The sequence below is a fragment of the Watersipora subatra genome, chromosome 1 (genome assembly GCF_963576615.1).
Source record: "Watersipora subatra chromosome 1, tzWatSuba1.1, whole genome shotgun sequence".
Lineage (NCBI taxonomy): Eukaryota > Metazoa > Bryozoa > Gymnolaemata > Cheilostomatida > Watersiporidae > Watersipora > Watersipora subatra.
The window spans coordinates 43,350,366-43,374,666 of NC_088708.1; the positions used below are offsets into that span (position 1 = coordinate 43,350,366).

The following is a 24,301-nucleotide window of genomic DNA, read 5'->3' on the forward strand; positions in this document are numbered from 1 at the left end:
TTTTCATAACTTTAGTTTGTGAAAGATTGCTAGCTTATCGCTGCCTGTCACACAATCTATTCAGGGCTTCTAATGTTGTCTTAAATCTAATACATTCTGGAACTGTCGCAGAAATCACAAGGACCCTGTGTCAGCACCTACTTTACCAGCGGATGAGCCTGAATCCCCGATGCTCTCTCCAGATGGTCACAAAATAATATCAGTCACAGAGGAGTTTTATGAAACAGTAGAAACTAAGCCTCGTACAAAAAAGAAACGAGGTCTTACAGAAAACATTAGTGCACCGGAATATTTTACAAAAGGTATGTGCAACTAACGGTTACCCTTGTGAGTGTTGAATCGGAAAGCATAGATGCAGCACCGAATTGTTGCTTATCATTCAGGGGAAGCGGTTGAAATAAAAATAGAGGATGATGAGATAGACGATTACAAAATGAGCGTGAAGACGGCAAAACCTCCCCAAGTTGAATGGGACCTCACGCTGACTCAGCAACCTGGCAAGGAGCAGAAGGTCACAAAAGTAGTCGAGGAGGTAAATTGTGATTAGCTAGATTAAAAGTTCTAAGATATTAATACAAGTTGGATATTAATGCAATTGGTATCAAGTTGGAGAAATATTTCACATCTTGTTCAGCTGTCTTTATTGCATGCCGTATTGGTGCTAATTTGGCAGATGAGTTTTAGATCATGAAAAAATATTGTGTAACCTCAATATTTGAACAATCGGAACTTGAATAATAAATTCAAGAACATTTTGCTTATGAATTCGTGCATATATTTGAGATTTGAAAAGACAAGGATGAGTAGATTTGGCAGCATCAGTTTGAGTCAGCGTGCAAATGAGGAGACTTACACTTTGTGTACGATTTGTGCATCAAGTAAAAAATTTATTTCATATTTGTGTGACCAACCAATTTTTACTAATCATGGTCCAAAAAAGTAAGCAGCGATGAGAAGCTGAAAAAGAAGACTGTGAGGGCTATGATTCAAGTGAAAAAGGAGATAATAATTAAGTTTGTAAACGACATACATCTCTCGGTTCTCATTTCCGATTAAAACAAATGAATAAAGTATAATTTTCTGTTAGTAGTTTGTGTTGTTTTAAATACTGTATTAATTCATTATTTTTTCTGGAGATTAGAGCTGGTATACTTCGCTGCCAAAGTATTGGATATTTGGTTTTGATTATTGGATATGGGTTTTAAGTATAGGATATTGTCAAATAAAGTATTGAATATTGATACTGTGTCTTAGATGTTGTCATATCAATACTAGATATTAATACTGAGTATTGGATATTGTCAGATAAGCTGATATTGGTATTGAGTATGCCATGTTTAGAAATGCATTATTCGAGATCCATGTTTTCTTATGGGGAAACTGATTCAGTATTCGAATAGTTCAGTTTTCAAATAAAACTCAGGAACGTGTTATGCTCGAGAACTGAGGTACAACTATATCTTAGTTTTTCACCAATATCTGAACAGCTACTTGCACAGCTTACATATGTTAAAAGAAGAAATGTCAGTCTCTCGCTGCTGTAGGTATATTTCAAACACTTACATAGTAGAAAATCCTGACAGGAGTAACAGCTTCAGCTGCTGTAGGTGCTCATCTAAGCTTTGCAAAATATCTTATCCATTGAACTGACATAAAGAGACTGTTGCAGACAGTGGAGGAAGAGATGTTGGATCCTCGTCTTCGTGACATGCAGATAACAGTGGAGTCGACTGAGACGAAGGCTCATTCGCCACCAATTATGGATGAGCCTGTTCAACCCATTCATAAGCCACCAGTGCAAAAAGAAAAGCCTCCAGCACAAAGATACAGCCCTCCGGTGCAGAGAGATAGCCCTCCTATGTTGAGGATGCAGCGGCAAGAGGAAACGGTGCAGCGGCGAGAGGAGACAGTGCCTTCACCATTACCTCATCGCATCAGAGACAAGGAAATAATCATCATTGAAAGAGAAGGAGGCAATGTGACGAAAAATATCAGCATCAATATAGACTCGGCTCTGGATGAAGGTTTGTAAACCAGATCAGCCAACCTTCCAAGACAGCTTGCAACCACTACATACGTATATAAGGTGTTTGAGAAGACAGATATACTTATCTGTTCATTCTATTTCTGTTCACAAATTATATTTTAATTTCACGCATTTTCATATATTCCCTTTGCTCAAAACGGATTTGCATTCTCTGCCAATTCATTTTTTTTTAATTTGATTAGTCCAAATATATTATCACTGCTATGTTCATATAAGCTAAATCAGAGTACTTCAATCATATTATGAGTAATAAATTACACTGTGTACATTTATCCAGCCCAGATAACCAAACCTGTATTATGTAGCATTCTGTAAATAAGTGGTAGAAAAGCAATATTTCATCTTCAATGCAGAATTGATAATCTAAAAGAATACCAAGCTTGCAAGTTCTTCACATAATACCCGTTTTCAAAATTGAGCAATTGGTTAAAGCAAACTTATTCAAGGTTAGCATTATTATTCAGGGTACATCGATTTGACACGAAGAGAGTTCACCCATCCCACCACAGGGGAGACGATGTCTTTGGTTGAGGCAATTCGTCGAGGCCTTATTCAGGGATCCAATGATGAGATAAGAAATGGAATCACTAGACATTATGAGAAGTTGAAGATGGCAAACCTAAAGCAAGCTATCATGGAGTACAGCACAAGAAAGGTGATTGGAAATTTATGCTCGCCATTTTGTTTTGCGTTTGGTCAATAAGCAGAGCTCTTAGGCTCGTTTGAATGACATAATTTTCAAATTGTGTGGAAATACAGAAGTCTGTTGGGAAAGGAGCGACTCATTCATCAAATGCTGTCTTTTTAAGGGAATGTAAAGAGCAATTTAGAAAACAGGTCATGAAAATGCCCAAGATTCGAAACAAATTTTTTCCTTGTGTTATAATTACCATTAACATAAGAGCAGACAACTTTGTATTTCCAAGTTATATTTTGCTGCTGTTTATCAGACTCACATAAGTATCTGTCTGAATACATGTACCGCAGTTTGTTTAATTGGCAAATGTTTTTGCCTAGTCATAATTACCCTTGCTAATAATTTTGTAAAGATTTCTAACCTGAGTGACCTCTGTAAACAACCTTAGAAAACGTCGGGGTTCTCTGAACTGAAAGGAATGCTTTTCTAGAATGAATCTTTTCATTCCTCGTTGGATAACCCACCCACGCATTTTCCAATTTTTTATAAGCAACTATAAAATTATATGATAATGATATGAAGTTGAGCTGTTTGAGCAAATTATTTTTGTATTGATTGTTTATTGTAGGAGTTTTCTTCCTTTGTCGAGAAGGAGCAGAAGGGATTGCCTCTTTCTGATTGCATAGTAAGCAGGGCACTGGATCCTCGGTCTGGCAAATACACTGATCCTAAGTCAGGGATGGTCTACACTCTAAAAGAAGCCGTCAATCACGAAATGATTGATGGAGAGAGTGCACACTTCACTAACCCTGGAAATAAAAAAGTCTACACACTAAAAGAGGCTCTGGACAAAAATATTCTTGACAAATATGGCAAATGGACAAGTCCGCTTACCGGTCAGTAACCTTAAATACACCTTAAGAACAGTACTTAGAAAAGATCCTAGAACTTAGTTTGCTCAATTTTAAGAGCAGTTAAACCTGAAAATGCAGATAAAATGTTTTTTCTGACAATTATATTAGTAAATTGGCTGCGAAGTATGCTATTTGTGGTTCAAGCGTTCCACTTTAGATATTTGTTTATAGCTTATTGTTTGCTTTCTGCTCTCCTCTTTTATGGGATTTTACAACTTTCAGAACTAACAGTATATATATGACCTTTTAGGTAAAATGTCATCAGACATTTCAATTCTGTTAAAAATAACGGCATAGTTGTGTTGGCCAAAATGCGTATAACCTAAAAAAAATGATCATATACAGCATCATGTATATTTTATATACATGATCGTATTTATATACTTATATAATTGTATATATAAACGTATCGTGTATATACTTTATACACCGTCTAATTTAAAAAGTGCATACCTAAAACAATTTATTTATTGATACCAGCAAATAAATAGTTTATTTTGTACTTCGCTCAGTAAAGTTGCGTCACATGTTACGGCATGTTATGACAAGTTATCATATATGGGATATTTCATATAAATTATGACATACTTATGCTTGTTAGAGAGCTTTGACCTTAAGATGGTGATGATATACAGCACAGTATAGTAAAACAATTATGATACGTGATGACAAGTCTTACAAGTTATGGCATGCTATATACAAATAATGCTAATTGGGGCATATTTGTGTTTGTTAACAGCTCGTAAATCAATTAGTATAGCGATATGAAGAATGATGTGATCATCAGCACATGTTTGCTTCTACTCCTCTACTGAAATTACTGAATATAACTTTAAAGAAAACAATCAGTGCTCAGAGTGCTAAATAACATAATTTGACTTGCACATTTTGGCTTTGGAGATTAACTGTATTGGTAAAAATATTATGAACACTAACAAAAGAGAAATCTGGTAGTAGAACTTAGTATGTAAAAATATTTGTGCTAATTTAAATCCGCGTTGGATTTATCTAAAGTCAACAATAAAACTAGATTAATCCTTCAATGCTTTGTAGCGACATTTCATGAATTTGAAAGAAACTATCGAATAAGATTGGCCAAAATAGTTAGATATGTTGTTAAATCCAATTGACACCTTGACCTGTCAACTGTTTTGTGAACTGTAGGCCAGAAGCTGCCCTTCAGTGATGCCATTAAGAAGGGACATGTTAAGATGATCTCAAGTGAGCAGACAATAAACAAGATGACAACTATAACTGAGCTTAAAAAAGTAAGGGTAGACTATGTGGTACACCCTGTCACCACAGAGAGGATCTCTTATAACCAGGCTCTGGTGGAAGGTGAGTCCTGTTTACTTCTGCTCTTATATCAGTGAATGTCGTTGATTGTCTGGTGATGTGCTCTTTAATCGTCTATGCTCATTTCCTCTTATCCTAGCCTTCTTAGCTTCACTTTCATCTTTGTCCGTCTCTACCGATTTTCATCCATTATCAGCTGTCGTGGCTCATGGGCTTCCACAGTTAGTTATTGCTGCTTTTCTGCTCCCATCATTGGTCATTCGCATCTATTTCTGCTCCCATCATTGGTCATTCGCATCTATTTCTGCTCCTATCCTTGGTCATTCGCATCTATTTCTGCTCCTATCCTTGGTCATTCGCATCTATTTCTGCTCCTATCCTTGGTCATTCGCATCTGTTTCTGCTCCTATCCTTGGTCATTCGCATCTATTTCGGCTCCTATCCTTGGTCATTCGCATCTATTTCTGCTCCTATCCTTGGTCATTCGCATCTATTTCTGCTCCTATCCTTGGTCATTCGCATCTATTTCTGCTCCTATCCTTGGTCATTCGCATTTATTTCTGCTCCTATCCTTGGTCATTCGCATCTATTTCTGCTCCTATCCTTGGTCATTCGCATCTATTTCTGCTCCTATCCTTGGTCATTCGCATCTATTTCTGCTCCTATCCTTGGTCATTCGCATCTATTTCTGCTCCTATCATTGGTCATTCGCATCTATTTCTGCTCCCATCATTGGTCATTCGCATCTATTTCTGCTCCTATCCTTGGTCATTCGCATCTATTTCTGCTCCTATCCTTGGTCATTCGCATCTATTTCTGCTCCTATCATTGGTCATTCGCATCTATTTCTGCTCCCATCATTGGTCATTCGCATCTATTTCTGCTCCTATCCTTGGTCATTCGCATCTATTTCTGCTCCTATCCTTGGTCATTCGCATCTATTTCCACTCATCTGCTCCTGTCCTAAGTCATTTCCATTCATTGCAACTGGAAACTAAGACTCTTTCTGAACCTCTTATTATCTTGTTTCTGGTCATATTTAATCATAATCCAGCATATATACAGATGCGTATTATAGTTTATCACGTTAAGTAATGCCAGATATTATCCTATCTCGTACTCACTACTGGTTGGCTATGAAGGTCTACAGTAATTCAGAATTAGCCTGAATGATGTTGGGTTTTGCACCAGTAGCTTAAAATTATTTGTTGTGAATATTCCTTATTCTCCTGCACCCATATACTGTTTGTAATGGAAAAGTATCATTGACCACCAGAAGAAGGCAATATTCTCTAGGTATAATTTCGACGGTTGACGGTATCTATCGTAACCCGTCTACAAATGATACGCTGTCATTGGATGATGCTGTCAAACACGGACTGATCTGCGGAGAGGTTTTGGATGTCAAAAGAAAGACTGAGGAAAGGATACTTGATGCTACAAACATTGTTGCTAGGAGTGTAGATGAGGCAGATATTAATAGGCCAGCTCATTCACAGCATCACGAGTCCAACTTGCAGGTATACTTCCTATATTATCCATGTACATTTGAAGTATGTGTTTAAAATATGCTCTCTATCTTTAAGTGCTGTGTTCATTTGCCAGTACACTATATACAAACTACTTGTGTTGCAGACACATCTGCCCACTGTAAAAACTATATACATACTATACTATACACAAACTGTATGTACACTACATGGCCAGTGCATGCATATCATACACACACTGTACACACATACTGTATACATACTATACATGCACTGGTAAACACTGTGTCCACGCTGTGTTTAGTGTGTGCATACTACCTGCACGAGACACATCTATATGAAACGTCATCAATATGTCAGGCGGCATGTTTAATTCTTCTCTCTTTTCATTAGGTGATAAGGTCTCCAATGAGGAGCTATATAATAGATACTGTAGTGGACCCACGCACTAAGAACACCATTACTGCGGGAGAAGCTATTAAGCTGGGCATTATAGACCCTTCAACTGCCACCTATCACAACATACTTACTGGGGAACAAATGACCTTTGAGGATGCCATCAAGGTAAGTTGTTTCCAATGCGTTTTATTAAAATTCACAGATTCTGCAGAATATGCCAATCTGGTCGTCTAGTTGACTGGTTCGTCATCTAGAAGACTGGATTTATTTAGTTGGCCATGGAACTGGATTAAAGTGGTCACAGTTAGACTGTTTAATCAAACAACCTAGCTTACATTAAGAACAAGAAGACAAATTCTCTTTAAATTGATTGGTACATTAGAAATGGCACCATTGGTTGATGGACATGCTCTTTGTAGGTAGAATGCTCATAACAATTTAAAAATTTCTTTCTGGGCTAATTAGTTGTGCTGAAAATTTTGTTATCATGTTTTTTTTATTTCTGCTTATTTCTTTATACTGTCATGATTATTATTGTTTTCAATGATGTTATTGTTATTATGCTTCTCATAGTAAACTCTATGTATTGCTGGATTGTTAGGAATTGAAAATGCAAAATGTTTCAACATAGACTTGCGAAATAATATTTCTTGACAGGTTGCGTACTCATTTTACTTTCATACATCAATTAACTAGGCTACAGTTTGCCCACAAATGGTTTTTGCTGAACTAGTGTAGGTTGTTAAAACTATGGTATTGTGTGAAGACTACCGAGGGTGTGACAATTACTGTAGGGAGTGGAAACCTTGTTCTTGATTTTTCGCTATCAGAAGTATATAACTTCCATCAGTTCCAAATTCTAAAGCTATCGTATTACCTTGTTGTATTCGGCATGATGTGAGTTAGTATTTCCAATTTTTGTAGAGACAACTGTTACGCTGTATGGAGACCACAGATTTGCCTGATGGAGAAAAGTTCAACATACTAGGAGTTATTTGTCCTCAGACAGGGGAGGAGATTTCACTGTCTCAAGCCCTAGATGATGGTGTAATAGACTTTAAACGAGGTCAGCATTTATTCCCATCTGCAGCAATATTCTAATTTTGATTTATCTGGCCGATGTTAATATTAGGCCTTACATATTTCTTATGTCGTGTTTTTTATATTTCACTTTACCATATTACTAGTTTTTGTTAGATCTGTAGGATGAAGCTTTCACTTTCTTTACAATACGACTGATTTACTGGAGTGTACTCATGCATGCTTGCCACAGCTACCTTTCATAAAATATATCTATATTCATTAGGTGTATATGTTAACACGGTGACAAGAAACACGATATCCCTGGCTGATGCAATAGATAGAAAGTTGATGAGAGTTGAGGGTCGACTCCCAGAAGGAATGACTAGCAGCAAGGTTAGAAATGAAGAGCAAGAAGATGTAACCAATGCTGTTTACACAGAACAGAAGTCATACACGATCACGAGAGCCAAGGATACCAGGACCGGTAGGCTTACTAAGCAGATCACACTTGGGCGTTTTATTATCTTCACCGTCGACCTTTAGCTTACCTTGATTTGTGATTTGAGCTAGAAGCTATCTGTCTAGCTCCCTGTTTTCAGTTGGGTCTACTTATAACTAGGATAGGCACAAGCAGATTAAATTTTTCGGTGTTATACATAGTGTAGCTAGCCCCATTCAGCTGTTACAGATTGTGTTTATTAAAATAGAAAGAGTCATAACAACTCTATGATTTATCGGATGATGGTTAGTTGAAATATCATTTTTAAACCAGATCACTTTTCCTCATACATTTTGTACACGGCCGGCATTTTCCAAATATTTCATCATCAAAACGAAACTACATATCAGAAATTTGAATGATTAACATTTGGCATAAAATACTAATGTGACAAGCCGGACAGGTGTCATAGATCACACACATAAATATGTAGTAAGCAGATTCTTCTAAAGTGCAAACAACTCTGTTTTTCTGGTTAACTGAATAACATTTTTGATGAAACCACTAGGTGATCCCAATTATTAAAGTTCACAGGTTAGCTAATAGCTGACATATATGACAGTGATATTGTAAAGAGCGGCAGTAGAGTAGATCTATATTCTAGATATTGCTGGTGGTGTTGTAGATGAGACAGTCTCCATCAAGGAGGCAGTAAGGCTCGGGATACTTGATGCAGATCTGAGTTCATACAAAGACCTCCATACTGGCAAAGTCTATACAATACAAGAGGCCATAGATGAAGGTCTGCTCGTGGCAACATTGGATGACCCCAACAGCTCTAAAACTTCACCTACAGGTAATTAATGTAATAGCAGCCAGATGTTATCATAGCAGCTGTTGAAATGGTTGCTGTAAACAGTATGTTTGAGTATTCTCAAATCACTTCGTGTATAAAAATTTGTTGTATCGAAAAAACAAGGTCACAATATCAGTAGCTCTGGATCTCTAAACTCATCGCTACTGTTACTCATGATGGGTAGCATCGCAGTAGCAGTACTTTGGTTTGTTAAGTCAGAGTATCAGACTTAATGGCATGTTAAGTCAGAGTATCAGTACTTTATGGTATGTTAAGTCAGAGCAGCAGTGCTTTATGGTATGTTAAGTCAGAGTAACAGTACCTTATAGTATGTTAAGTCAGAGTAACAGTACCTTATACTAAGCCGAACCGCAGTATGTATCAGTATATTGTGTAAGTTGAAGCATCATTAGAGTACTTCGTGAGGGTTGAACAAGACATCAGATATACCAGCATTTCATGATATACTTGGGCATGCATACCTGTAGCAGTATTATAATGATTCGGTAGGATATGTGTTTATATAAGACTTTGTAGAGAATTATACCACTGGTATATGTACACAGGTCACGTATGCACACTTATTAATCTGTGTACATACCGACTTTAATTCCACATTCTTAGAATGTTGTCCTGCATGCCTATTCATTGCAAGCTTCACATTTGGATGCTAACACAGCGACCCTAGTCATGACCTTCTATTTTGATTACAAAACAAGTTTCAAGAAATTATCTCAGAGTAATGCCTTTTCTTCAGACACATCAATGACAGTTAACACCACAAAAAGGTTTGATATTGAGGCTGTTGTTGATCCAAAGACTCAGGAAGAGGTATCAGCAAAGGAAGCTGTAAGCAGAGGTATCATTGATGAGGCTACAGGTATGCTCAGTGTAGATCATATAGGATTTGCAGTCCTAATTGCGCAGTTGATGTCTTACGCCGTGCTCTTATTTCTTTAACATTTCGGTAAAAGCTAAAGCTTTATAGCTAAAGCTTTATAGCAGTGATAAATATATTGTTATACTTGCTATAAGCTTTATAGCAGTGATAAATATATTGTTATACTTGCTAAAGCTTTATAGCAGTGATAAATATATTGTTATACTTGCTATAAGCTTTATAGCAGTGATAAATATATTGTTATATTTGCTATAAGCTTTATAGCAGTGATAAATATATTGTTATACTTGCTATAAGCTTTATAGCAGTGATAAATATATTGTTATACTTGCTATAAGTAGAGTTAAGAATCAGGTATCATTCTTTAGTAATTTTGATTTTAGTTGTAGAAGGCACTTTCAGCTTAGTCTTCCAAACCCTGCCTGTGCAGACAGTAGTCAAAGGGTGCTCTATCAACATATTTTTCAAGTGATGTAAACAATGCTGTTTGACTAAATACCGAAAGCATTTAAAGGAAATTTACTGTAGTATTTACCGGTAAAACCTATCAAATGTGTGTTAGAATCTAATTGAATTTTACAGCCAAGTCTCACTATGTATTCATAACGGAGCCGTATACAATAGAGTGATAGACAGGTAGTGATAGTAAAAGTATACAGTGAGAGTAATATTCGTAGTGATAGTAATAGACACGGAGTAATAAACTTTATTTCATAGCAATAGAATAACATCAATACACTTATGGTGATAATAATATAATAGTGAAAACAAACTACATGTATATGTTTGAGTGTGATAAGCAAAGCTATTTTCTTAGTAGAAGGACATGCATAAGCCTTCTTCAATAGTGTGAGACTATCACTGAAACATTGTGATTTTACAGGCTGCCGCACATATCTCTTTCAGCTAACAGGTTTCCTACGCATCTCTTATACATGTTGTTTTGTAATGATCCCATATAGGCCGCTAGCTACCTGCAGATCTGTTGCTTCGGTCATGCGTTTGGTGTCTTTAGCACTTGCCAGCATTGCTTCAAAATATAGTCTGGCCAGGAAGCTTGATCTAGCATACCAGTGTCCATGATGTCGCTATTATAATTAAGGCAATAGTGCTTTTGAATAGTTTATAAGCATAGCATTACAGTGTCTTGTATCTAGTAGCACAGATGTATGTCCAGTTTCTTTACCCTCTCCTCTACTATGATTCTTGCTGGCAATGCTAAATGCCTGCAGACATGAGTTGCTGAGCGAGCCCAGCTCAACCCTTAATATTATATTTTGAATGTTGAGTACACGCTAGTTATTAGACTGACCACATGTTCACATGGCATGAAAGTTTCAACCTTTGGATAATCTTCTAACATAGTAGTTAAGCTCTGCTTCAGTATGGACTACTTCTTGGTATTTCTTGTGCTTTGACCAGTCACCTTCATTTATTTTCCTGTTTAGCATACTTGTAACTTCTTGTTATACAGTATTTTTAGTCATTTCTTCGCTATCACTGGACTGCGGCAGAGTGTGTTGTCTGGCAACTTTACAGTATAGCAATCGCTCTGTATTATACGACCCGCTACAGTGCATTGAATGACCTCTTTACAGTGGATTAATAATCAAAATCAAGTTTTTCGATGTTATAATTTGCTGCCTTTACACTAGTCTTCTGATCAGATTAATTAAACTCATTGTTGTCAGCTGATATGAAACTGATCAGTGGCTGTGGATTTGCAGGAGACTACGTGAATGTGGACACAATGGAAAGTTGGAGCATGGACAAAGCCATCAAGCAAGGTCTAGTAAAGGCTAAGCCCATACCTGCCCATGACACAGTCTCATTCTCTATAGCCGCAATCATCGACCCAAAAACAGGTGCAAGCTTGTTAATTAACTGTTACAGAGTTGTTTTCTCTTGTGATATATTGAAATCACAGGCGTGGGATCCACTGTAGAATTGGACCTTATTGAACAAATATGACGTTCTCATTTTCCGGAAAGAACCGATGGTAAAAATATTTTTAGTTTTTTGATTTATTAGCTTGGCATTCAGTCATGGGCAAGTAAAATTAAAAGCTAGCAATGGTGATTTTGAGACTGGGCATTGAAGGTCAGGGATAAATTTATTAACGCTGTGTCTTGCAGCAGCATTGAAATATTGAAGTTTAACATAAAATCTACCTGATTGTCATATTACGTACCATTCTCCTATACACAACTTGGATATTCAACTAGAGAAGATACAGTGAGAAGTTTGTGATGACTCACTAAGCAATAGACCAGTTTATGAGTTGATAACTCCTTCAGTTTATGAAACTCGTTTTTCAGGTGCTATCCAACCCTAGTTTTATGTTTTAAGCATCAACTTTATGAATTTCTAATATATACTAACCCTAAATTTAAAAAAGATTTTCTTTTTTATGCAATGGTACATTGAAGCATTAAAGTGCTAACAAATAATGCTGATTTTATGTTACATCATAAGCTTTCTAAATACTCATACTTGTTTCCTTGTTTTTATCCAATAATTCCTTTAGGCTTTTTCAATAATTTTCTGATAAATGAACATGTAGTGAAGTATTAACAAGCATTTAATACTTGCCTTATGTTTTTATACCCCATTCAATAATTTATGCCTCTTGCTAGCTTCTTTAGACATAGTAATGTTATAATAATTTATCCTATGCATCAAATTTCACTTGCTAGTTCTAGTTTTCTGAGGGAAAATTTTGAAAGTGTCTTTGATCTTGTTCACATAGAATTACTCAGCGATTAAGGGAAAGTGTACGCTTGATTTAAAACAGCCATTCAATGATGATATGATTTCAGGTGAGCGGATGACAGTAAGTGATGCACTTCGGCATGGCTTTCTCGACCGTGGTCGAAAGACCTTTTGCAACGCTCACACTGGACAAGTTTGTAGTCTAGATGAAGCTTTGCACTCTGGCTGGATTATCACCAAGTCTAACTACGACAAGTCAAAAACTAAAACAGGCCTCGCTTTCAAAGGTAGAGACTTGGTTTAATGTTAACTACCATATATTTTTTGTCTCTGCTGAAATTTTTTTTAGAATATTTTGAGGCAGCTTTCTATCTTTTAATAGATTTCTACTAGATAAACAGTTAGATCCAGTCGCTGCCGAGTTGTAGCTTAAACTAAGACAGGGAAATTATTTGTGGCCAGTTTTCCAAACTCTCATTGAATGCTTCTTTTAGTTTATTTGGTGAATGTATCACAGGTATACGAAGTGATGAACAACGCTAGTTCATCAAGTGAATGTATCACAGATATACGAAATGATGAACAACTGTAGTTCATCAAGTGAATGTATCACAGATATACGAAGTGATGAACAACTCTAGTTCATCAAGTGAATGTATCACAGATATACGAAGTGATGAACAACTCTAGTTCATCAAGTGAATGTATCACAGATATACGAAATGATGAACAACTCTAGTTCATCAAGTGAATGTATCACAGATATCCGAAATGATGAACAACTGTAGTTCATCAAGTGAATGTATCACAGATATACGAAGTGATGAACAACTCTAGTTCATCAAGTGAATGTATCACAGATATCCGAAATGATGAACAACTGTAGTTCTTCAAGTGAATGTATCAGAGATATACGAAATGATGAACAACTGTAGTTCATCAAGTGAATGTATCACAGATATACGAAGTGATGAACAACTCTAGTTCATCAAGTGAATGTATCACAGATATCCGAAATGATGAACAACTGTAGTTCATCAAGCTGACATGAAGCTGGTCTAAACTGATCATGAACAATCATTTTGTTTAAATATTTAATGAACATAGCTTCAGTTCTTTTTACTGATTTGTTCAGAAAGAACACACTTTATTCATGATCTTAATTTCCTTTGTTTATGTTAGTAATTCTTCTCACCACTGCCGAATGTGATGTTCAAATTGGAAATGGACCAGATATTGTTTTTATAGTTATGGTAGTTTTCATATTCGTTTTTGTGTTTGGCAGGTCAGCCCGGTAAAGCAATGCCTGGAGCGACTATTGGCCCTTCTGGCTTCCAGACATTCACCATTCTCTCTGTGTTGAATGCTAAAACTGGGGAAGACCTGCCAGTCATGGAGGCAGTCAGATTGGGTATTCTTGATAACGCCAAAAGGAATTATAAAGACACACTGACAGGAGAAGTCATGTTGCTAGACACTGCAGTAAAACGAAGTGAGTCAGAAATCCCGGAGTAGACCGGGTTGTTTGACCAATCAGCTCTGAGCTTGCAATTATTAATTTGTTGAGTGCTTTATTGGAACTGACTCGTCAAGTTGGTTTAGTTTAGTCCAATAGTAGTTCGATTACTCTATAGAGATTAATGGGAAGTACATACTTTTTTATTTTATATACTAGAATGATATAAGTGTAGAATAATGTAAAAATAGGGATAATGACTACTCTTTTTATGTAACTGTTGCTAAAACGGTTAAAATTTGACATAAAATTCTAATGTGACAAGCCGTGCAGCTTTTATTGATCATACATATAAATATTTTGTGTCAAAGACACCAATTTTGTGCTTTTATGCAGTATTTCTTTAGACATGTCATTAATCCTTTGGGTTGCTTTAGTTGGCGATGCGAGTGATCAGGTTAGTCTGACATTGACAGACAGGTGTCTGTTGCTAGTTAGAAGTCGATTTTCAAAGTCATAGGCTGGTTTAAGCCCGCCATTGTGGCAATCAACAGTAAACAAAGATGCACCAGATAGTCATGTCATAGATTTGTTCGGTTCTTTTTCAGATTTCATCAAACTGGGGCCCTCATCTTTTGGTATAACTAAAACAACATTTGCTGAGGCTTTAAAGCGAGGATATATAAACACTCAGACTGGAAAGTATGCGTGTCCTAGCACAGGGCAGGTGATGAGTGTGGATGAGGCTGTCAGAAGGGGTCTCTTAGTCGATGACGCTGGTCAGAGACTAGGATCAGAGGACACTGCTGTCAAACCTGCTAAAAGACAATCACGCACATTCGAGTCTGCTCTCAGAGATGGCATCATAGACTCTCGGTATGCATACATGGTTGTGTCATGACGTGCCTTCTCATGTTGCACTTTCTCATGATGCGCTTTTTCATGATGCGCTTTTTTATGATGTGCTTACATGATAACCCTGTTTAATCCTTACTTCATGCAATCGCAGCTCGATCATGTAATAGTCTTCATTGTCCATACCACAGTTCACACTCATTGTAAACTTATCTAATAGGCATGTAGATTAGCATTCACCATGAAAATAGTCTGTGGCTGGGCTAAAAGTAGAAAGGTTACATGAGTTGCAATCTATTATATAGCCATGCTATGAATACATCTGTCACATGATCACGTCGTGAAAGCATTTATAAAATGTGGACACGCTGGAACTGTTTGTAGTTCAGGAAAATTTGTGAACCCAGAGTCAGGAGAAGCAATGACATTGGGAAGAGCGGTAAATCAAGGTCATCTTGCTCCACGGACCCAATGGAGAGCTTACAGCTATAAGACACAACAGATGGCAGGCCCACCCTCTCCTGGTAGCGTCATCAGCTCCGCCAGCCAGAAGGTGGGCTGCACAACATGCAGATCGGTCACTACGCACATCATGATATTCTTATGCGTACTCTTTCAGACTTGAACTTATCCCTGTTTTATAGACTGTCCAAAACCTGTGGTACACTTCTGTTACTAATTGATACTCTCTGCTGCCATCTTCACATGCCCATCTATAGTATAGAGATACTAACAGCAGAAACAACTCAATACTGCCCATTGCATCTGGATAGATATTTTTTCAGTGGCAAGAACAAACCAAAAACGTCATAGTTTTTGCCATAATATTTTTATATTGGTTTTCAATGCATGTTTTCTACAAGCATGTTCTTTATTATCTTTATATAACAGCAGGCAGCAGACCCAATCTACTCGACTATACACAAGAACAGAACAATGAGCTCTTCCCTACCTAGAGATACTGGTCCCATGGATATCTACAGCGCAAAAGATCAAGGTCTTATTAATATGCAGACTGGAGAAATAACTTTACCACAGTATGGTACCAGCATGCTTTTAGATGATGCTCTCATGCAAGGTTAGTTCTTGTACAAAGTTGTGAATCTTCAGAGGATGCAACTCTAAAAGAACATGTCAATACATGCAGATATATATGTAGTTCTTATTTTTTTTAATTAATTTAATTCAACTAGCTCATGAGTTTATTACATATAAGGGATTTGTTTATCATTTAGGTGGTAAAGCAAATGCAGTCAAACCAACTCTTGCGAACAACCAAACATACACAATTTGTTTGATATATAATATAAATTTAATAGCATTATATTAATAATGCAAAACTTGAACAAATATTTGACTTCACACTAAGAGTACTTTTTGACATGTGATATTGAAGTTTCCTTAAATATTGCAATCTCATAAATAAAATTTGAAAATAAAATGTAAAAAAGAGATATTAAAAATATATACCGGTAAGTTGAATTAGGTGAAGTTATACTTAGTCTAGGTAAAGTAAGTTGCGCTGTATATCTCTGCGCTGTATATCTCTACCATCAGCTCTGTTTTGGAACTCGCTCACTGCTGAGTCTACACTTTCATTCAGGTGTCTCTAAGGCAAAATTGCAAAAAGGGCTGCCTTTTATTGATTACTACTTCATTAATTTGTTTTTTAATTTGAATTTTTAGTTTTTTTTGTGTTTGGTTTTTGACAGTTTTATAATACGCATTGGCTTTAATACTGTGTGTAATTATCGGTAGTTACTAGTTACCATGAGTTTTTGAGCTGTAAAATTAAATAAACGAATCAAAGTCTATTCTTACGAAAATACTTGCTCATTATTTTTTTAAATGATCAAAAAATGACTCAGCTATAATTTTTGCTACTTTTTAAAAACTTTCCAAATACAACAATAACAAGAAAATATGGCTTATAACAGCCCTTGCAGATGCAATCGGCTCAAGTATTTTAGTGACTCAAAAAGTACAGCTTGAGAGAAAACAACTTTGGTTGATCAGCATTGACAGTTCGTTCATCACTTTATAAACAATCTAATATTAATAAATAAGGTTTCTCAAAAACATAAAATATAAAAGAAGTGGTGCTAAATTAGTTCATATTTCAAATATTCTATGAATTAGCTTGGATTGAAATAAAATGTCTGTTACAAACTCTGTTACCACGACAGCATTTTGACTTATTAAAACTGATTTAATTACGCGATGCTCTTGACCATACCTTTTGCCACTATATTAATAATTATTATACATTGTAATGTAATGTCTGTAGCTAAAAATGCTCATTTTGTAGCTGCTGTGATGAGAAACTGAATTGAACAAATGTTTTTGACACTCAGGTTTTTTTACACAATACCCAGTGTAAAGTATTGTAAATGGCATTTGTTAGAGCTCGTTTGTGTTACATTAATCTTCAATACCGTTGCAAAAATTTTGCCATCTCTATAAAATTCTAAAATACAAATTTATAAATTATTTTAAATTAAATAAAAAACAAAGATGTTTGTATTATGAAACTTCTATATAAAGTTAAGTATTTTGAAATTTCTAGATAAAGTTGAATCTTTGGCATATAGTTTAATAAAGTAAATGTCATTTTTCTCAAATAGATTAATAATATGCTGAGATTGTATTTTCAGCTTGTAGATTTCTCATATTGTTCATCATGATATTCTCTGCTTAGCACAATTATTAGCCACAATCAAAGTATGCCCACAAAACATTAACAACATTCTCTTAAAAAATATATACTAGCTTAGCAAGAATAACTATAATATTGACAGCTTACGATTTTATAATATTCTTCTTATCCAGCTGGCTTACTGTTTTGCAGAGTTTGTTAGTTTGAATTGTAAACAGTGATGTCAAATTGAAATACATGTATTAAACCACTGTTAACATTTTGAGACAGTAGTTAATAGTAATTATAATTTTTATTTTTGGTCGATTGTGAAAAAGCTGGTAAAACTATATTTTACTTCTCTGCTAAAGCATTCTATTAGCTTAGTTTAGATTTCTTATTATCATTGTGGACGCTTGCTCTCTTCTGTAAGTGTAGCCTTTACAGAGTGTCTATCTTTGGCTAGCATCCTCACATTGATCGCTCTTTCTTGAACAGGTCTGCTTGTAACAAAGGTGCCTATCAGTGCAATACTTTCCAAACCGGCTCCACCCAACTCCATGTCTGTGCACCAGGCCTTCCAACAGGGTTTTATCAATCCCCTCAACCTTTCCATGCAAAACTCTAACCGACAGTTCATTTCGTTTGAGGACGCCCTTGCTTCAGGCCTCCTGTATCCAAGAGCGAGCAGTTCCATGAGACGAGAAGGGTCTGTTGCTAGAGAGGGAACTTTGGTCAAAGAGCCAGCTAGTCAAGTGCGCGCAGCTTCCATGCCCCCAACCGGTACTCTTCCTAACAGTAGCTACAGCTACAGAAAGCAGACCATCCAACAGAGCAGTGGCCCGAGTAGTGGTCAGACCAGTGGCCCTAAGAACATGAGCCCTAGCAATCCCTACCCCAGCATGAATGGGTCAAGCATGATGAATGGAGGAGCGCATCTCAAACCAGGTATGGGCACTTTGCCTCCCAACTTTTCTTCAAATACTCCTACAACAGGAACCCAACAGAGACGTGTTTGGGAAAAGCAGACACATGTCCAACAACGTAACACAGGTGCTAATCCCTCAGGAGGCTTTTACAACGACCAACCAGCTCAGTCTCAATCGCCGCTGCTTAATGGCAATGCACATTTTATCAATGGTAAACTGTTTGCGAGTAGACCAGGCTATACGATAGACGGTAATGGAGCGGTTGTTAACATAATGACACGAGAGACCCTAACTCTAGCTCAAGCTATCGCTAAGAATATTGTTCAGAAGATTCCAGATGACGAATACGATGCTGGCACGCTTCCTCCTAATAACTCTATGTATAACAGGGTGAGTGGTTAAAGCTGCTAACACTTGTCTCTATCTGTCACATTTGTGGCAAACAGCTTTTTTTGGTAGTTCTGCGCCACTCGCTTATGCCAGCTATAATATTGACATTATTAAATTCCTCCTAACATGGATAGGCATTGTCCACTCATGCGTATCACCAAAAAGCTTATCCTTCAATAATTTTCTTTTTTGCAGTCAGTATTTTTGTTTTGCCTAATACGTAATTTTTAATCCACTTCTACTAACTGTTTCGGTTAAAAGCTCAATTACGCTTTGTTATTATTTACTGAAAACTTCAATGTGGATTTTAAAGTTAAATAAGTTCCCCTAGATAAAACATACTGTTTAGTATGTAACATAACAGCATAAGTTTTGTTGCTGTAATAACGTTAAGATTTTTGAAGGTAAAATGGTTATAAATGGTAAAGAAGTTGGATAAAATTAAGTGACATATATGCTGAGAGCTAAGGATATTACATGCACTACCAGAAAATTAATATTTGTTTTTATAAATAATGTTTTTTATTTTATGAACACAACATGCAGCGCAACAAATTGAATTAAAATTATAGTCCAGTATAATATACATGAAACCAGTAAAAAATGTGGTCATAATATTGCAATGATTGCTAACATGTCTCAGGCGCCAACCTTTTGTTTCGTATGACTAGATGACACCTTTTGCTGTTCGAATGTTGTAAAATGAAAAGAAAAAATGATAGGTACATCAGCATTCACTTGTACGACATACCTGCGCCAGCTCTGAAATACGAGTCTTCAGTTACTGCTACTAGCTAATGCTACTAGCTGATGCTACTAGCTGATCTTACTAATTTATGTTACTAGTTTTTGCTACAAGCCGATAGTAAGAGCTGATGGTACAAGTTCATGCTACTTGTTGATAATAGCAGCCTATGTTGCTAGCTGATGCCAGTGATAGCGTGACAGTGATACACCAGTATTTAATTGCTGTTCTGCCTGATTATTGCGCAAAGCAAATTGTTGATATGAAGCAGAGTTGAGGCTTTCTCTTTGTTGTGTGGATATCAGCATCTTGAAGTTTCCTTTATCTTTTCTATCACCTCAGCGCACCTAGTCAATGGTAAGATGTGTACCTATTTGTTCTTGTGAGAACAATTTTGTTTCTTCTGCTTTTTCATGTTTCCAATGAATTTGTTGCTCAACTAAATCGCTTTTTTCTTGCTTTCAATTCATTTCTGGCTGAAATAAGTTTGAATCTTATTACTTGCTGCGTCCATTATGAAAAGCTGCTAAAATTTCTCGTTTATTTTTATTTGTAAAAGATTTTCACATATTTAATACTTTATGGTTCAAATAGTTTACATAGCGCAGAACAATCGCAAGTTTTTGTAATGAAAACTCACCACGTTAAAATTTTGTTTCCATTGCTTTTTCACTTCTTATTTCCTTATGCCACATAAAGTTACTGCTGCTCCGCAAAAGTAGTGAACAGTTAACGAAACTCGCTAATTGCTAAAATGCTACACTTGGTTCTGCGAGTATCTTTTTATTGCACCTGCAGATAGAAAATTCTTTTAGCATTTCTGTGGTGGGAGTGATCTAAATGTTTTAGGTTAACCCAAAACTGTTCATAGACATGATGCAAAGGTGTGAAGTCTGCTAGAATACGCTGTCTGTGCCACAGAGCTAGCTTATGTCTGCTGCTATAACATGTGTGTTGTCCTGTGTGTTATATAGGATCCAACACGAAATGCCACCGCTAGTGCTGCTACACATGTTACTGAGCTTCCAATCATTTCTGCTCAAGTTGCTGATGCAGAATTTAACTCCGCCTTGCAGTCTGTGCAGACCCCGGCGCTGTCTTCGGCACCGCCTCTCAAGCCTCCACGAGTTTCGTTTCCTAGTCCTGCTACGGGTCCTGTGCAATCAGAGTTTTACTCTACCAGTTCTGAGCAATACTATTCACAAGTTCACCACTGAACATCTTCACTAGCTTTGGTAACACACTCTGGTGTGATCCGCACCATTTCTTTTAAAACACTGCCTTTGCTTTCCTGTTTTGTGCTAACACTCCCTAATTTTTGTCTAAAGCTTGACAGCTTTTCGTGTCAACAACCCATATTATTAGTACACCATGCATCCAGACTAGGCAAGCACTTGTTTCTGTCTTTGGTTTAAAACCATATCTAAAGCTGTGGCTCTACAGGCCGTTGTTGGACGTCCTGTCTTCAACAAATACTTCTGACAGGCTGCCCATGCGACGCTCGGCGTGTTCGTGTTTGTTCGAAAAACTACATTACATTCAGGGCAGTATCCACCTGTTTAAAAATGGTACTGCGGGGAGAGTCCAAGAGAAGTACCGAGCATCCTCTCTGTGGGGGGGGAGGGGGGATCCAGGGGTTCTCCCCCAGGAAAATATTTAGTATAACTAGTCAAAATGGTGCAAATCTAGCACACTTGGCTCCTGATGGGGCACATGTTCTAACAGCAAATTTAACATTGTAATCCAGTTTTCTAAGTAAAAACTGTTTATTGAGATTGTCTTTAACAACGCTTATTAAAAATATAATGTGAATGAGAGCTGCTAAAGGGGTTGGCCACAGCTAGCATGAGGTAGAATTATCACCGGGTACAATGCTGAATGGTGTAGGAGACAAGTAGTCTCCTATGAAATAATTTAATTAAATAATATTGTAGAGTTAAAAAGTAAAATTAATAGAGCACCATGTTAAAAATGATGCACTTATATTATATTCGATAATACTGTACAAGTAGTAGTAGATTTAAGTTGAGCTATGTATGTTACATGCAAGTTACATGCATGTTACATGCATAGCTCAAACTTAAATTTATTTCTATGAACAAAATCTTTTGTACATAAGCATTCATTTACATATCTACTACTACAAAAAAATACAACCATGTACAATTGTCTCTGTATGAAATGCTTGGAAGCATTCCTTTCGGTAGAGTCCAACGCTATAACGTTGCCATGCTAGCTACCATAACGATCATTTTTCTCTGTATAGGACCAACTTTTTAGGACTAAGTCTAAAAAGTTTATATCACCTCTATCATCTGAATTATTGTTATTCTAATCACACCAAAAATCACTTACCATCGGAGGATCAAATAATATTTTATTTTACCGTTTTGAAAGTCGAGCCGATGTTGACTGGTATTTCCAACTGTTATTCTTTTCCAAGGAGGCGCGATTTCTTTAGCACAAAGCAACGCCTTTCGGACAACCGTGTCATATCTTAATTTATCGACTAATATCTTGTTGATGGTATTTAAAACTTACTAGCATTCATATCCTTTGTTTAACGTTACGAGACGGCAGCTTTATAAACGTCTACCGAAAGCGACACAAATGCCGTTTCCCCACGCAACCGATAAATGACATTTTGGTCATTTCCCCAGCCAAAGTGTTAAAATCAAGCAAAAATGACGTGAATTCCGGGATTTTGAGCCTCAAAAAATGGTACTGCCATGGCAGTAGCTGCAGTATAGGAAGATACGGCCCTGATCACATGTATGTAATTGACGACTTTTTATTTTTTGTTTTAATAGGGTATCAAGACCAAGTAACTGGTTACGATAATTTGTTCTGGTAAAAGACTGTCTACAGCAAGCTTATATGTGTAACTTCCCTCGACAATATATCATCAGCGTGCACGTTGTCAAAAATAGCGGGTGTATGCAGAGCATCGCAAAAAAGCAGGGGTATTCACAATTTGCCTGCGTAACTCTCATTGGCACGTTGTTCTTTGTCAAACAGTGGTACCCTTGTATTGGCCTATGCGGTAACGGCTTCAGCCTTGAACTAACCAATCAGCTTTCTTTGTGCCAGTTAATCCACACACCATTCCTTGTTACTGAACCCTCACAGTAAAAGGTGATAACTCCTGTATGCAGTGTCTGGTTTTCACTGCACTCCCTCTGCCTATCCATCTATTCCCTACACCTAGTTGCAAGTTAAAACTATTCTGGATGTAGAATTATTACAGAGCGACCATAAGATTTCGGAGCAATTTTATTGAATACTCTTCTTCTGAATTGGTTGAACACCAACAATACGAATCAATATGAACCTTTTTATTTGTTTATTCTAAGATACTACAACTTTTTGTAGAAAGTTTGTGATAATTTGTTTAAGAATAGTTTTGCATGGCAGTAATATTTAGTAAACATTCCAAGGTCTCCTTTTTGTTGCTTCAAGGTCAGCTAACATCAATACTCAGCTACACTAAGAAAATATGCACAAACTTTTATGCAAAGAAAAAACTAGTCAAGCTGCGTAGTTGTTGGTAGCTCGTTGTACATGATGTAATAATGATGAAAGAAAGCAAAGAAACTTTACTTGTTCACACAAACTAACATAAAAACATAAGCTTTTTGCTTTAACAATCATACTGTACAGATTTTTATTATATTTTGCAAGCTGAACATGCAATTTGTAGATAAATTTAAAATTGTCAACTTAATTTTAATTGTGGTTTGTGCTAGTCACTCATCCGCAGCTTCTGTAAACAGTCTTTACTGTCAACACATTTGCTCCTAACAAAAATTGGATGAACTCAGGTTTCACTTCTTAGCTCAATCATAATGATTTTATATTTTACAATATTTGCACTTGTGATACTGCTTTTCAATTCTCTATTTACTATATTTTGCATGTTTTACTGCATTTTGGCTTCAAGAATTTGGTTTCCTAAGGTAGAATTGTAGATTTATTTGTATATCGATTTGCTTTGAAACAGATATTTTTATGCGAGTAGGTTTTTAAAAATCTAGTAAAGATAGTTTAATCGACAATGGCTAATTCATGGTTACAAAATTCTAGCGCAGATACATCTACTGAACTTGCAACAACCATCTCCCAGACATAGCATCATAAAATATGCTCTCTGATGTAAACCCCAAATTTGACCAATGTTTAGCTAAATATAGCAGTATTGGCAGCGATAGTCACGGGTTGATAAAAGAGTAAAAATGAGACTTGAAGACTTACCCAGTTCCTCATATAGTTTCATTTACAATGTAACTGCTCATACAGACAGCGTTGTCGAAGATAAATGAATGCATATAGTAAAGCAACATAACAAAAGAACATAAAGAAGATCCTGTGTGGGAGATATTAAAAAAAAGTTTCTCCCAGGGGCAACCAGAAGACTAATCAGACTAACAGAATCATTGAACATGTGAGGCTTACACTCGCAGACTGCGGGTCACAAAAAGTCAACATAAATGAGCAGGAAAAAGACATTAATCATCAGCTACAGAAAAATGAGAAAACAAGAATTCACAAAAAAACCAATTTTTCGGGAACACTGAACT

The 24,301-nt window shown here is 36.5% G+C and overlaps 1 protein-coding gene across 6 annotated transcripts in view; it reads left to right on the plus strand.

Annotated features, from left to right (window-relative positions):
• LOC137398708 (uncharacterized) overlaps window positions 1-24,301 on the plus strand; it is a 44,524-nt gene that overhangs the window by 18,807 nt on the left and 1,416 nt on the right. For 2 of the 6 annotated variants that reach the window (XM_068084898.1, XM_068084914.1), the window contains 21 exons: window positions 112-302; window positions 384-532; window positions 1,670-2,024; window positions 2,512-2,702; window positions 3,313-3,580; window positions 4,763-4,936; window positions 6,191-6,414; window positions 6,778-6,948; window positions 7,708-7,849; window positions 8,090-8,290; window positions 8,931-9,101; window positions 9,859-9,981; window positions 10,886-10,915; window positions 11,730-11,867; window positions 12,822-13,001; window positions 14,000-14,206; window positions 14,779-15,046; window positions 15,410-15,578; window positions 15,917-16,103; window positions 18,159-18,979; window positions 20,699-20,959. In XM_068084898.1, coding sequence (XP_067940999.1) covers window positions 112-302; window positions 384-532; window positions 1,670-2,024; window positions 2,512-2,702; window positions 3,313-3,580; window positions 4,763-4,936; window positions 6,191-6,414; window positions 6,778-6,948; window positions 7,708-7,849; window positions 8,090-8,290; window positions 8,931-9,101; window positions 9,859-9,981; window positions 10,886-10,915; window positions 11,730-11,867; window positions 12,822-13,001; window positions 14,000-14,206; window positions 14,779-15,046; window positions 15,410-15,578; window positions 15,917-16,103; window positions 18,159-18,979; window positions 20,699-20,941 — 4,603 coding nt within the window. In that variant the 3' untranslated portion in view covers window positions 20,942-20,959. Of the gene's footprint in view, window positions 1-111; window positions 303-383; window positions 533-1,669; window positions 2,025-2,511; window positions 2,703-3,312; window positions 3,581-4,762; window positions 4,937-6,190; window positions 6,415-6,777; window positions 6,949-7,707; window positions 7,850-8,089; window positions 8,291-8,930; window positions 9,102-9,858; window positions 9,982-10,885; window positions 10,916-11,729; window positions 11,868-12,821; window positions 13,002-13,999; window positions 14,207-14,778; window positions 15,047-15,409; window positions 15,579-15,916; window positions 16,104-18,158; window positions 18,980-20,066; window positions 20,082-20,698; window positions 20,960-24,301 lie in introns of all 6 variants that reach the window. The other 4 variants (XM_068084928.1, XM_068084903.1, XM_068084922.1 and 1 more) reach the window with 4 other exon arrangements.